The sequence below is a fragment of the Bos javanicus genome, chromosome 21 (assembly GCF_032452875.1).
Source record: "Bos javanicus breed banteng chromosome 21, ARS-OSU_banteng_1.0, whole genome shotgun sequence".
NCBI lineage: Eukaryota > Metazoa > Chordata > Mammalia > Artiodactyla > Bovidae > Bos > Bos javanicus.
In genome coordinates, this window is record NC_083888.1 from 31292922 (window position 1) to 31307663 (window position 14742).

Below are 14742 nucleotides of genomic sequence, written 5' to 3' on the forward strand. Positions count from 1 at the left end.
TTTCTAAATTCCATATATATGCGTTAGTATACTGTATTGGTGTTTTTCTTTCTGGCTTACTTCACTCTGTATAATAGGTTCCAGTTTCATCCATCTCATTAGAACTGATTCAAATGTATTCTTTTTAATGGCTGAGTAATACTCCATTGTGTATATGTACCACAGCTTTCTTATCCATTCATCTGCTGATGGACATCCAGGTTGCTTCCATGTCCTGGCTATTATAAACAGTGCTGTGATGAACATTGGGGTACATGTGTCTCTTTCCCTTCTGGTTTCCTCAGTGTGTATGCCCAGCAGTGGGATTGCTGGATCATAAGGCACTTCTATTTCCAGTTTTTTAAGGAATCTCCACACTGTTCTCCATACTGGCTGTACTAGTTTGCATTCCCACCAACAGTGTAAGAGAGTTCCCTTTTCTCCACACCCTCTTCAGAATTTATTGCTTGTAGACTTTTGGACTGCAGCCATTCTGACTGGCGTGAAATGGTACCTCATAGTGGTTTTGATTTGCATTTCTCTGATAATGAGTGGTGCTGAGCATCTTTTCATGTGTTTGTTAGCCATCTGTATGTCTTCTTTGGAGAAATGTCTATTTAGTTCTTTGGCCCATTTTTTGATTGGGTCATTTATTTTTCTGGAGTTGAGCTGAGTTGCTTGTATATTTTTGAGATTAGTTGTTTGTCAGTTGCTTCATTTGCTATTATTTTCTCCCATTCTGAAGGCTGCCTTTTCACCTTGCTAATAGTTTCCTTTGTTGTGCAGAAGCTTTTAAGTTTAATTAGGTCCCATTTGTTTATTTTTGCTTTTATTTCCAATATTCTGGGAGGTGGGTCATAGAGGATCCTGCTGTGATGTATGTCAGAGAGTGTTTTGCCTATGTTCTCCTCTAGGAGTTTTATAGTTTCTGGTCTTACGTTGAGATCTTTAATCCATTTTGAGTTTATTTTTGTGTATGGTGTTAGAAAGTGTTCTAGTTTCATTCTGTTGACCAGTTTTCCCAGCACCACTTGTTAAAGAGATTGTCTTTAATTCATTGTATATTCTTGCCTCCTTTGTCAAAGATAAGGTGTCCATATGTGCGTGGATTTACCTCTGGGCTTTCTATTTTGTTCCATTGATCAATATTTCTGTCTTTGTGCCAGTACCATACTGTCTTGATAACTGTGGCTTTGTAATAGAGCCTGAAGTCAGGTAGGTTGATTCCTCCAGTTCCATTCTTCTTTCTCAAGATAGCTTTGGCTATTTGAGGTTTTTTGTATTTCCATACAAATTGTGAAATTATTTGTTCTAGCTCTGTGAAGAATACCATTGGTAGCTTGATAGGGATTGCATTGAATCTATAAATTGCTTTGGGTAGTATACTCATTTTCACTATATTGATTCTTCCAATCCATGAACATGGTATATTTCTCCATCTATTAGTGTCCTCTTTGATTTCTTTCACCAGTGTTTTATAGTTTTCTATATATAGGTCTTTAGTTTCTTTAGGTAGATATATTCCTAAGTATTTTATTCTTTCCGTTGCAATGGTGAATGGAATTGTTTCCTTAATGTCTCTTTCTGTTTTCTCATTATTAGTGTATAGGAATGCAAGGGATTTCTGTGTGTTGATTTTATATCCTGCAACTTTACTATAATCATTGATTAGTTCTAGTAATTTTCTGGTGGAGTCTTTAGGGTTTTCTATGTAGAGGATCATGTCATCTGCAAACAGTGAGAGTTTTACTTCTTCTTTTCCAATTTGGATTCCTTTTATTTCTTTTTCTGCTCTGACTGCTGTGGCCAAAACTTCCAAAACTATGTTGAATAGTAATGGTGAAAGTGGGCACCCTTGTCTTATTCCTGACTTTAGAGGAAATGCTTTCAATTTTTCACCATTGAGGATGTTTGCTGTGGGTTTGTCATATATAGCTTTTATTATGTTGAGGTATGTTCCTTCTATTCCTGCTTTCTGGAGAGTTTTTATTATAAGTGGATGTTGAATTTTGTCAAAGGCTTTCTCTGCATCTATTGAGATAATCATATGTTTTTTATTTTTCAATTTGTTAATGTGGTGTATTACATTGATTGATTTGTGGATACTGAAGAATCCTTGCATCCCTGGGATAAAGCCCACTTGGTCATGGTGTATGATCTTTTTAATGTGTTGTTGGATTCTGATTTTCTTCCTTTTTAATTCAGGTATTTATTGCTATGAACTTTCCTCTCAGCACTGCTTTTACAGCACTCCATAAGTTTTTGTATGCCATAATTTAATTTGTCTTAAAGATACTATTTAGTTTCTCTTTTAATTTCTTCTTTCATCCACTGTTTTTTTATCAAGTTGTTTAATTTCCATATGTTTGTGAATTTTCCAGTTTTCCTTCTGTTATTAATTTCTATTTTCATTCCATTGTGGTCAGAAAATACACCTGTCATCTTAAATTCATTTACTTGTTTTGTGACCTAATGTGTGATCCATCCTGAAAAATGTTCCATGTGTGCTTGAGAAAATGTGTATTCTGCTGGTGGGTAGAATATTTTATATATGTGTATTAGGTCCATGCAGCCTACAACACTGTTCAAATCCTCTGTTTACTTAATGGTTTGCTTTCTAGATGTTTATGCATTATTGAAAGTGGGGTATTGAAATCTACTTTAACTGAGCTATTGTCATCTTCTTTCTTCAGTTCCTCTATACTTGCTTCTTATATTTGAGTGCTCTGATGGGTGCATGTGTATTTACAATTGTTACACCTTCCTTAAAAATTGACCTTTTATTACTATATAATGTTCTTCTTTATCTCTTCTGAGAGTTTTGACTTTTAAGTCTATTTTGTCTGATATAGGGATGGCTACCTCTGTTCTCTTGTCGTTACCATTTGCATGAATTATCGTTTTCAATTCTTTCACTTTCAGCTTATGTGTGTCCTTAAATTTAAAGTAAGTCTGTTGTTGACAAAAGATAGTCAGATCTTGTGTTTTTATCCATTCAGCCAGTGTGTGCCTTTTTATTGGAGAGTAAACCACTTACATTGAAAGTAATTACTGATAGAGAAGGAATACCTATTGCCATTTTGTCAATTATTTTATGTCTTATACGGTTATTTTGCCCCTCATTCCTCTTCTGCCATCTTCCTTTGTAGTAACATGCTTTGTTTCCTTTCTCATTTTCTTCTGAGTATCTTCTATAGGTATTTTTCCCTGTGGTTGCCATTTATAATAATCTATTTCAACCTGATAACTTAATATCAATCACATACAAATATGTTATACTTTTACTTCTCTCCCCTCAATATATTATGTTTTTCATATCGCAAAGTACATACTTTAAATCATGTATCCATTAACATACTTTTATACTTATGGCTATTTTAACAGTTTGGTCTTTTAATTTCTGTGTCAGGATTAACACTGATTTAACCCCCCATCACAGTATTACTTCCCAGATGGTAAAGCGTCTGCCTACAATGCAGGAGATTCAGGTTCAATCCCTGGGTTGGGAAGATCTCCTGGAGAAGGAAATGGCAACCCACCCCAGTACTCTTGCCTGGAAAATCCCATGGACGGAAGAGCCTGGTGGGCTACAGTCCATGGGGTCACAAAGAGTCGGACACGACTGAGCGACTTCACTTTCCTTTCACTTTACAGTATTACAGCCCCCAGTATTTGTCTTTATGTTCACATTTATCAGTGAGCTTTATACTATCACATGCTTCCATGCTGCTCTTTAGTGTCTTTTTTTTTTTTTCCTCCTACTTTCAGGGCTCCTTTGAGAATTTCTTATCAAGTAGGTCTAGTAGTGGTGATGAATTTCCTTAGCTTTTGTTTATCTGGGAAAGTTTTTATTTCTCTTTCATTTTTTGAAGGATAGTTTTGCTGGATGTAGTGTTCTTGGTTGGCATTTTTTTTTCTTTTATCATTTTGACTATAACATCCCACTCCCTTCTGGACTGTAGGTCTTCTGGTGTGAAATACACTGTTTTATGAGAGTTCTTCTGCATGTGACAAGCTGATTTCCTTTTGCTGCATACAAAATTCTATTTTTGACTTCTGATAATTGATTATAATGTGTCTATGTGAGATTTCTTGGGTTCACCAAAGTTAGGACCTGTTGGACTTGTTGAAATTGGATTCCCTTTCCTTCACTAGACTGGGAAATTTTAGGTCATTATTTATTTAAATAAGTTTTCTGCCCCATTGTCTCTGTCTCTTTCTCCTTTTGTGACCACCATAATATACATCTTGGTCTACTTTACAGTACAGCGTAAGTCCCTCGGGCTTTTTTTCATTCCTTTTTATTTTTATTCTCGATTAGATAATTTCAAATCACCTATCTTTTAGTTCAATGATTCTTTCTTCTGTTTGATCAAGGCTGATCTTGAATTCCTCTAGTTTTTTCAGTTCAATAATTTATTCTTTAGCTCTAAAACTTCTATTTGGTTCTTTTTATATTTTCTATCTCTTTTTAATTTTCATTTTGTTCATATATCATTTTTCTGAGTTCACAGAATACCTCTAGAATAATTATTTTGAATATTTGTCACATTATTCATATACCTGCTTCTTTAGGGTTGGTTGAAGATTTATCTTGTTCTTTGTAGGGGCCATGCTTCCCTTTTTCTTTGTGTGTCTTGTAACTTTGTGTTGGAATCTGCACATTTGAAAAAATAGGTATCACTTTTAGACTGTACATAGTGGCTTTGTAAAGGGGGAAGACACCAATTCCCTTGACTAGGGAGTCAGAGGTTCTATGAAGCATTTTTATAGGGGGCAGGACTTCTCTGGGCCTGCATGTGCAATTTCTTAATTAGAAGGCCTGGCTGGCTTCTTTCTGAAGAGATCGTAATCTCTTGCTCCCTCTAGTGTCTGTCTGTAGCACTGCAGGTTCTCTGATTCTCAGTAGTAAGCTGCCCTGCTTTCTGCTGTTCTCAAGGGCTGCCAGGCATTCAAAGTATCCCAGCTTCCTGGCAGTGCCATGAGTCAGGTGAGGCAGATACAAGTCCCTTGGGCAGCCCTCCAAAAAGCCAGAATGCTGGACTCACACTCAACTCCTCTCCCTTTAAAGCAGAGAACCATGAGCTGGGGTATCATCTTCCAATGCCAAGCTGTGCCAACTCGAGAGAGGAGAGATTGTGAGTAAAGCAAATTAGTTTTTCTTACTCACACCAGTGTGGTTGTTCCTGGCCTTGAGATCACCTTGTGTATTGTAATATCTAAACTGTTTTCTGGAGTTCTCATAATGATATTTTTTTAAATTAATTTATTTTTTATTGAAGGATAATTGCTTCACAGAATTTTGTTGTTTTCTGTCAAACCTCAACATGAATCAGTCACAGGTATACATATATCCACTCCCTTTTGAACCTCCCTCCCATATCGCTCCCCATCCCATCCCTCTAGGTTGATACAGAGCCTGTATTTGAGTTTCCTGAGCCATACAGCAAATTCCTGTTGGCTATCTATTTCACATATGGTAATGTAAGTTTCCATACTACTCTTTCCATACATCTCACCCTCTCCTCCCCTCTCCCCATGTCCATAAGTCTATTCTCTATGTCTGTTTCTCCATTGCTGCCCTGTCAGTACCATTTTTCTAGATTCCATATATATATATATATATGCATTAGAATGTGATATTTATCTTTCTCTTTCTGACTTACTTCACTCTGTATAATAGGTTCCAGGTTTATTTACCTCATTAGAACTGACTCAAATGTGTTCCTCTTTGTGGCTGAGTAATATTCCATTGTGTGTATGTACCACAACTTTTTTATCCATTCATCTGTTGATGGACTTCTAGGTTGCTTCCATGTTCTAGCTATTGCAAATAGTGCTGCAATGAACAATGGGATACGTGTCTTTTTCAATTTTGGTTTCCTCAGGGTATATGCTTAAGAGTGGGATTGCTGGGTCGTATGGTGGTTTTATTCCTAGTTTCTTAAGGAATCTCTATACCGTCTTCCATAGTGGCTGTATCAGTTTACATTCCCAGCAACAGAGCAAGAGTGGTCCCTTTTCTCCACACACTCTCCAGCATTTATTGTTTGTAGACTTTTTGATGATGGTCATTCTCACTGGTGTGAGGTGATATCTCATTGCAGTTTTGATTTGCATTTCTCTAATAATGAGTGATGTTGAGCATCTTTTCACGTGTTTCTTAGCTGTCTGTATGTCTTCTTTGGAGAAATGTCTGTTTAGGTCTTTTTCCCACTTTTTGATTGGGTTGCTTGCTTTTCTGGTATTGAATTGCATGAGCTACTTGTATATTTTGGAAATTAATCCTTTGTCAGTTGTTTCCTTTGCTATTATTTTCTCCAATTCTGAGGGTTGTCTTTTCACCTTGCTTTTGGTTTCCTTTGCTGTGCAAAAGCTTTCAAGTTTAATCAGGTCCCAGTTGTTTATTTTGTTTTTATTTCCTTTACTCTAGGAGGTGGGTCATAGAGGATCTTGCTTTGATTTATATCATCGAGTTTATACGGTATTTTAGTTTGTATATAGTTGCTAAGTGTTTCTTTGGGAATGAGAACTGGGACTATCTATTTTGCCAGTTTGCTCTTTTTCACTGGTCTTTTTATTGCCTTCTAATGGTCATGTGTAGTCTCCTTAAGGAGACATTTTGAAGGTAGAGGCCTTGATATTACACTTTCCTCTGCAGTGTAATGATTTAGGCACAGAGAAGATTCTTAACACTCAGTTATTGAAATCTGCTTTAACATAGTTTAAAGTTTTCATACTTTTTGAAGATAATGCCTATCTAAATGTACTGTATTTATAGGGCTCCAAATAAATTCCTCAAGACCTTATCCTAAAAATCCTACTTTGAATCTATACTGCAAGAAAAAACACATACTTTTTCAGTGCCACCCATGCTAATTTGGCTTTTGTAAAAATCATAATCCACAATTGTAGAATTTCTACCCTTCAAGGCATAGGCAAATCCAAATTCTCCCTGAAAGTCTCCAATACTCCAAGTTAGAACTCATTCACTCATTCATCAAATATTTAGCAGGCATTTCCTTATGTGCCAGGTACTTTTCTAGGCTGTATGCACTACTCTGTAGCTCTGATTATGTTACAGAACTTCTCACAGCTTTTCTTTAATATTAATGTATGCAAGTTGCTCATTCTTCAACCGTGGGCTTCTAGAATGAAGGAACTGTGTCCAATTCACCTCTGTAATCCTGGCATCTGTACAACACTTTGCACATAATTGAGATGCAGTACAAGAATGCTAAAACAAACTCCAAACAGCTAGATTAGGGGAGAAAAGCCTCCTAAACCATCTCAGTTTGCTGAAGAAAGGCTGACCTGCCCTATAATCAGTTGTCATATAAATTCCATCAGATCTTAATTAATTAACTTCTTTTATGCTTCTTTATAATCCTTCTGGAAAATGTGTGATGACAGTTTCCTACCCTTTGCTGAAAGGGTACTTACAAGTTAGTGATCCATATTTCAGTTACACGTACATCAAAACAAGGTAGCAATAAAAATGTAAATTCACAAGTGATTTCCAGAAATGTAAAAATAACCACCACCACCTCTACCTCTCCAACTTAGAAAATATACCCACCTCTTTCAATTATCACAAACTCCATCACAGCAGTATTAGAATTGACAGAGAATAAAAAGCCAAAAAGAACAGTAAAGACCAGGAAGTGCCACGTTTAAGGGAAGGAGGGATAAAATGTGTTTGACAAACTAATGTCCCAGGATTCAAGTTCTAAACTGAACAAAATAAACATAGAATGCGGTGAAATTCATTGGTTGGGAGATTAAAAGCTTTCCGAGTGTTAAGAAATCTTGAGGTCACAAGTAAGGGAATATTATTCAAAGGAAACTGGGGCTTTCAAAGTAGAGGGAAAGGATCAAGCTACTTACAAGCTCCTGGCACATGGTAGGCACTTAATAAATGAAAGCTATTATGAGGAGCTACGGTCTAGCTTTGTGATGTCCCGGGCAGAGGCTACCGACCTCCTTTCTCTGTGCTTCACCATACTCTGTACAGGCTGACATCACACCATTTTTATGTGCAACCTACATATCTGTTCCTACTCCAAAGCAGGAATTTCCTGGATGCTCAGGATCATACCCTACACTTCTCTGCAACTGGAAATAGTAGGCACTTATAATTATTAAGTGAGAGAATAAACAAACTACCTTATATGATGAGAACAGGTTATGATCAGAAAAGAATGAAGAGCTAGGATGGAAGATCTTGTCTGTAAGTCTTCTTGCTCATTCCTTCACATTTCAAACACCATTCCCTTTTGTTGCTTGTTCTGTTCAAAGTACATTTATGTATCTTCTTCCATTACCAATATAAGAACAGGTTTCACACAGTAAATTCTTTCAGATAATGCGGCATGGAATAGTTGGAGAGCATGGGTTTTTTTTTTTTTTTTCCCACTTCTTATTTTGAAATAATTTAAAATTGGTAATGGAACCATAGAAATTATATACTTTGAACAGGGTAAAGTAACAGAAGAGAATGGCTTTGAAATGTGAAGGAATAAGCAAGAAGACTTTAAAATGGGATATGCTGCAAAAATAGTAGAGTTCCCTTCATCCGTATCCCTACTGCTAACATTTTGAAAAACCACGGTATAATTACTGAAAGCAAGAAATCAACATTGAGCCAATAAAATTAACTATTCTACAGACCTTATTTGAAGTTTCAGGTTTTCTCACGAACATCCTTTTTCTAATCTAGGATCCCACGTTACATTTCATTGTCAGATCTCCTTAGATTCCTCCAATCTGTGACAGTTCTTCAACTTTTCTATGTCTTTCATGACACTGACACTTTTGAAAAATGAGTCAATTTTTGTGCAGAATGTCCCTCGACTGGGGTTTGACAGACCTAGCTTGGGCTCTTGACTCCATGACTATCCATGTAGCCCTGGGCAAGTCAACCTTTCTCAGACTCAAGTTTCTTCACCTGTAAAGCAGTATACTAACACTGACTTTGTTTTAAAAATGAAATGAGGCAAAATATATTAAAATGCCTGGGACATAAGGTCATACAACAAATGCTAAGTCTTTCTCCTTGTCCCTGGCTTTGAAATATTTCTGATAGAAATTTTTGCTAAAATCCATTACCTGTATTTCAATGCCTTATTTTATAGATAAACCATATATAACTTAGCCCTCAAGTGATGACTCAGTGTCATCATAAACAACCCTTATTGCACTGCATTGTTCTAGGTCTGTGTTTTTGTCCTTTCTCACTGCTGTCCCTTCTCTTTGTCATGAGAAGAGCAGGTAAGAGCCTCATCATTTCCTTTCTGATTTTCAGCTTGAAACATATGGGAATCCATTTGTTTACTTATATATTCATCAACAATGTGCTGAACCTACTGTGTCAGGCCCTGTTTTAGGATTTTGGAGAAAGTGATGAATCACCTCCTGTCCTCATTGATTTTATGGCTAGTTGGGGAAATGGACAAGTAAGCAGCTGATTACATTCAATGTGATTAATCCTATGAATGACCTAATGTATCGGAGCATATAAGAACACCTAACCTGGACTTGGGGAGAGGGTCAGGCTGGGGAAGGTTTCATGAAGAAAGTGCCATTATGTCTTAGTAAAGGTCTCAGGATGTAGAAATTAACCAGATGGAGAAGGAAAGAGAGCAAAAGGCTCACAGTTTAGGGAAAAGCTATTAGAACTACGTGCTGAGTAAAATAAATCGGTTCTGAAAAATAAATCTCCTGTGTTATAAACTTGCAGCTTGAGAGTGATTTTGTGCCAATACCTCAGGGGCTCAGAAACTTCACCAGGAAACTTCTGGTCCCAGGGCTGTGTTCTGGAGGCTGCAGTTGACAGACCTAAACCTTTGGATATTATCCTGAGCTTACCTCTTTCAACATCTGTGGACTGAAGGAAAATTTAAGGCTACAATTGGCTGCTTGCTCCTATTTCAAAAGTATAACAGGTTTGCCCCTTTGTGACAGAGGAATTTCTTGCTTCAAAAAATACATCAAGAGCCCTCAAAAAGTCCGTCTTAAATTGACCTTTTAAAAAAAATCCATTTTCTTTAATATCTTCTCCCACCATTCACCCTGCCTCATCACTGAGGCATTACTTCCCTTTCTTTATGTTTCTTACCAAGTTAAACACAAACTGACCCTTTAAACTGAGCTGGCAAGAGAGGTTATGAGACTTTCTTCCCTTGTACAGCACTAGTTTCTATGACCTCAGAGATACGGCTTTGAGCCTAACTCATTCCAAAGTCCCAGTCTAACCATGGAAATCTGTGATCTCGGCAAGTGCTACAGGTACATTATCCATCAAACACTGGGACTTAGGAGAATGCATTATAAGATTTTCAAATGAAGAGGTTTTTCTGCCAGTTCCTATTTTACTCTCCCAATCATCTTCACTTTTTTTTCAATCTGGAGAATAAATAAGATGGCTTCTTTTAGTTTTCTCCATAGGGGATATTTTTCAAATCTTAACTGCTTCTAATTCAAAGCAATAATATTACATACCGTCAACTGGTGTATGAGGAGGTCCATTAAGAAGGTAATCTTGTTACTAAACAGAACATCAGTGCAGTTTTCTGAACAGTTATTGCAGGTGAGGTTGTAAACATTGATTGCATTGCAAAGAGACCTAACACAAGGAGAAAAACACCATTTATAAAACTTGTGCAGTTCTTCTCTAAACAATGTGAAATACACAAAATGAATGGTATAAAAGCAGCAGGCATGGGATAGAAATCACTCTTAAAAAACCAACCCAAATATTACTAGGTGCAAGGTCCATCAGCTAGACATAAAAGCTTTTAATTTTTATCCACAGCCTAGTGTTCATTAGAAAGGAATTCTTGCCTCTTATTAATGCAGCAGCAGGCAATGGAAATGTACTTACCCATCTACTGACAATGTCCTAATAATCTAAGATTAGATGTTACCCAGGAATTTTGGGATCTAGAATTTTTTAACAGTATCTGGAAAAAAGAGTGTGCCAAACCTCCTGTTTCCAGGTCTCCTGGTTGACAAGGGCAGATAATGAAGGAAAGGAGAACACACGAAGAGAAACTACAGGTTTTCCCTTGTGAGACAAGAACTGCAGAGGTCTGGGGAGTGAGGCCACACCTGCTCAGAGATTGTATGGACAGACCCAGAGTGCCTCAGCAGGGGAGGACCTACAGAGTGAACAGTCTCGGGTCAAACCCATCAAAGAAATGTGTTTTTTTTCCTTGTCCCTTGGGATTAAAAAATTATATCCCATTTTTCAAAGGAATTTTTGGAGCAACAAATTCAATGGGCATTCTTGTGAGTGCTTTGAAAACTGTAATTAACCTGCACTGCCTGAGTGATCAATGTTGATTCTGGCCTCACTAAATCCCCTGCTTAAGTCCTATGTACAAATGTTTTGATTTAGTCCCTTACAACCAATCCTCTAAAACAATAATTCTTTACGTGTGAACCATAGACCGGTAGCATCAATATCACCTGGAAACTTGCAGAAATGCAAATTCTCAGACTTCACCCCAGATCTACTAAACACTAGAAACTTTGGGGGTGGGGTCCAGCAATTTGTGTTTTAATGAATTTCACTTTTTTTAAACAAAATTCCAGACCACTGCTCTGGAATAGGGGCTCTAGAGTTTGACAGAGCACTAGCATCACCTGTATATCTTTAAAGATACAGACTTGCCTGAATTCCTCCCCTGGAGATGCTAGTGGGAATGGGAGGGCTCTAGACATTCAGCATGTTTCAAAAGCTCTATGAGCAATTCTGATGTACAGGCAGAGTTGAGAAGCATGAGTCTAAGAATCAACATGTAAGTATTCATTTGTTCAACAAATATGTAATTCCCTATGATTTTTCAGGCATTGTGCTAGGTAGACAAGACAGACAAGCTCTCTGTTCTCATGGAGCTGATGCTCTAGTGGGAGAAAGATGGTAAAGACAGCCCCTGTTGTAATCATCTGTTTGTCTGATATAGTGGTACTTGCTTCAACATAATTGATAGGTTCCTGAAACTTGAGCATTAGAGTATGTTGGTTAAGAGGAGAGATACTGGAATAAGATACTAGGTTAGAAACCTAGTTCTGTCATTTGAGGTTTTAGCAAGTTACTCATTTATATCTTAGCATCCAATTTCTTATCTGTAAAACTGAGATAATAATACCTAACCTTCACATGGTCATCATCAGAATTAAATGAAATAATAGATGCAAAGTACTTAGGATGGTGTCTGGCACGTGGTTAAATAATTCATAATGATAGGTTCATTAGAGTTATTAATCTTATTATTCTTGTTATGAATAAGTCACAATTAAAACAGTTAAAAATCAAATCAAATTAAAGCATGCTATGAAACCTGTAATTTCCAGAATAATAAAGCACCATGCTTCGTAAATTTTTACATGGAATACTGGCATGAACAATGAAAGGACTCTAAGTTGAAGGGAGCAGGAGGAGGCTCAGCTCCAGCCTGACTTAACCCCTGAGGATTGTACAGGAAATCCTGGCCTACGTGTAACTCATTTACGACACATCAGTTGGAGGTTCTACCTAACAAATCCCCCACAAATGCCATTCAGCACTATTTCATTTATTAGCTAACACATTTAGATTTGGCAAGAGTGCTTTTCTTTTCAGGTAAAAAAATAACATGTAATTGTGATTATAAAAATAATTTTAAAGATAATTGTAATAACTGTGAGAAAGAGAGCACAAATAAACAGTAAAAAACTATGAAGAGGTGATTTGGTACTTGTACTTCCAGTCTTCTCGTCTCAGAAATATTCACTTAGTTAATATGTGTAAAATGAATATTTCTCCATGATATTTAATATTCTTCCATAACACCAGTCTTCAATTTTTTACAAAAGCAGCTTTCTTACTTTCTTACTCAGAAGCTTAACAGCTAACGAAATCTTTTTCAGAAGCTTAAACCAAAGAACAGATAAAATCAGAGTTGCTCTGACTGAAGTAGAAGTAGACCCAGAGACCTACTCTGTTCTCCTCTCAAAGAGCCTTGAAATACTCCTCAGAGGCCTGGGGGTGTGTGCCCTTGGAGTACAGGAAACACTCCTGCGCTTTAACACCAATACGATGAACTTGGTACCTTTCTGACTAGGAGTGATGACCTTAGCACAACACACAACCAAGAAGCATGGTGAAAAGTGCCTCCCCCTTACTTATGTCCTTCAGCCCCTCATTTCCCTACCTTAGAAATCACCACGGTTACTAGTGCACATATCCTTCCAGGAGTCTGTGCATATGCAAGAGTTTTCCCCCCTACACAAATGGTACTTTACGAGATTTGGAGGGTGAAGTGAGCCAAGGCCATCTTTTGCTGTTGGCTGTCATCAAGCAAGGTTTGGAAATGTGAGGCTTCCCTGCAGTAGACTCAGGCTCCCTTTTCCAGATTCTGTGTGTCAAGAACCAGTGGGGTAACTTGTACTATTTGATTTCCTAATCTCTGATCTGCAGCTTCCAATACCCATTGTGGTTTCCTGAGTGTGGGAGAAAGTTGTGTGTGGCATTAGCTTCTTCCTTCCTTCCTTTTTTGGCCTCAGAGGGAGCAGTGCCCCCAGTGGATACGTTTGGTATTGTTCTGGAGTCAATAAACAGGCCTGCAACCTTTTCCAACAGATTTGTAAGCATCCAATTTCTTATTTTAAATTCCTTTTCTGATTAAACTGCTTAAACTAAGAAGTACTGTAGCTTTTAAAAGAAGGAAGAGGATCATCCAGTGTATGTAAAATTTTACATCAATCAATTTCTTACTATTGTATCCAATTTTCAACATAATGGCAACCCTGTTTTAATAGTCAGAGTTCTTAGTTACAAGCCAGGGGAAGAAAGCTCTGGTTGATTTAAACAGGAAGGAAATTAACTGACAAGCTTTGGGTATATCATAGGATTTAGAAAACACAGGCATCAAAGTTATACTGCATGGACCAATATCCAAATCACACACCAGGAACCTGATCCGCTAAAACAAAACAAAACAAAACAAAAAACTCCGGGCACCATATGTCACAGCTTGAACTCACACTATGACCTTGGACAACAGATGCAGCTGCCTGCAACTGTCAAAGGAATAGCGTTTGGGATGTCCTTGCTTCTTACTTTATTAGCCTCAGAGTAAAAGTCTGGAGTGGCTATGCTGGGTGGTGAAGCCTAGGTCACAAGTTTATATCCTAGACACAAAGAGCACTGGGAAGCGGACACTGGTATGCTCACGCACTGCAGAGGAGGGCCACACTGTGCCTGGGAACTCCATAAGGACAGGAGGTGCTCACTGCACAGCCAACGTTCACCACAGCTGTGCTGAGCAAATCCTTCTGCCTCCTGAGAGTAAATGTTCAGTAATGACAATGTGGTTCAAAGGATATGAAGATTTACTTTAAGATTTTTGATAGACATTGCAAAATTCAAACTGCCTTCCAGAAAAAAAGTATTTTAAATCAATTTATACTCCCAGAAAAAGTTCATCCATGTTTTCACTAACATCAGACACTTTCATTTTTAAAATCTGTTACTCATCTGACAGCTAAAAATGTTAAAGGTTGCATTTCTTTAATTGCTAGTGTGATTAAGGACTTTTCACTTCATGTGCTTATTGGCAATGTGCATTTATATTTTCTTTAATTATCACTGTGAACCTTTTACCCATTTTTCTATGGAGGGTTGTCTTTTTCTTATTGATTTATAAGGCACTTTACCAATAACAAAGGTATTAACCTTTTTATTTGTTTATTGGCTGTAATAGGTCTCCATTACAGTAC

At 37.3% G+C, this 14742-nt stretch overlaps 1 protein-coding gene across 5 annotated transcripts in view; it reads right to left on the reverse strand.

The window, feature by feature from the left end:
• SCAPER (S-phase cyclin A associated protein in the ER) overlaps window positions 1–14742 on the reverse strand; it is a 423555-nt gene that overhangs the window by 118979 nt on the left and 289834 nt on the right. For all 5 annotated transcript variants that reach the window (XM_061394725.1, XM_061394723.1, XM_061394726.1 and 2 more), the window contains exon 25: window positions 10480–10603. In XM_061394725.1, the coding sequence (XP_061250709.1) occupies window positions 10480–10603 (124 nt within the window). The remainder of the gene's footprint in view (window positions 1–10479; window positions 10604–14742) is intronic.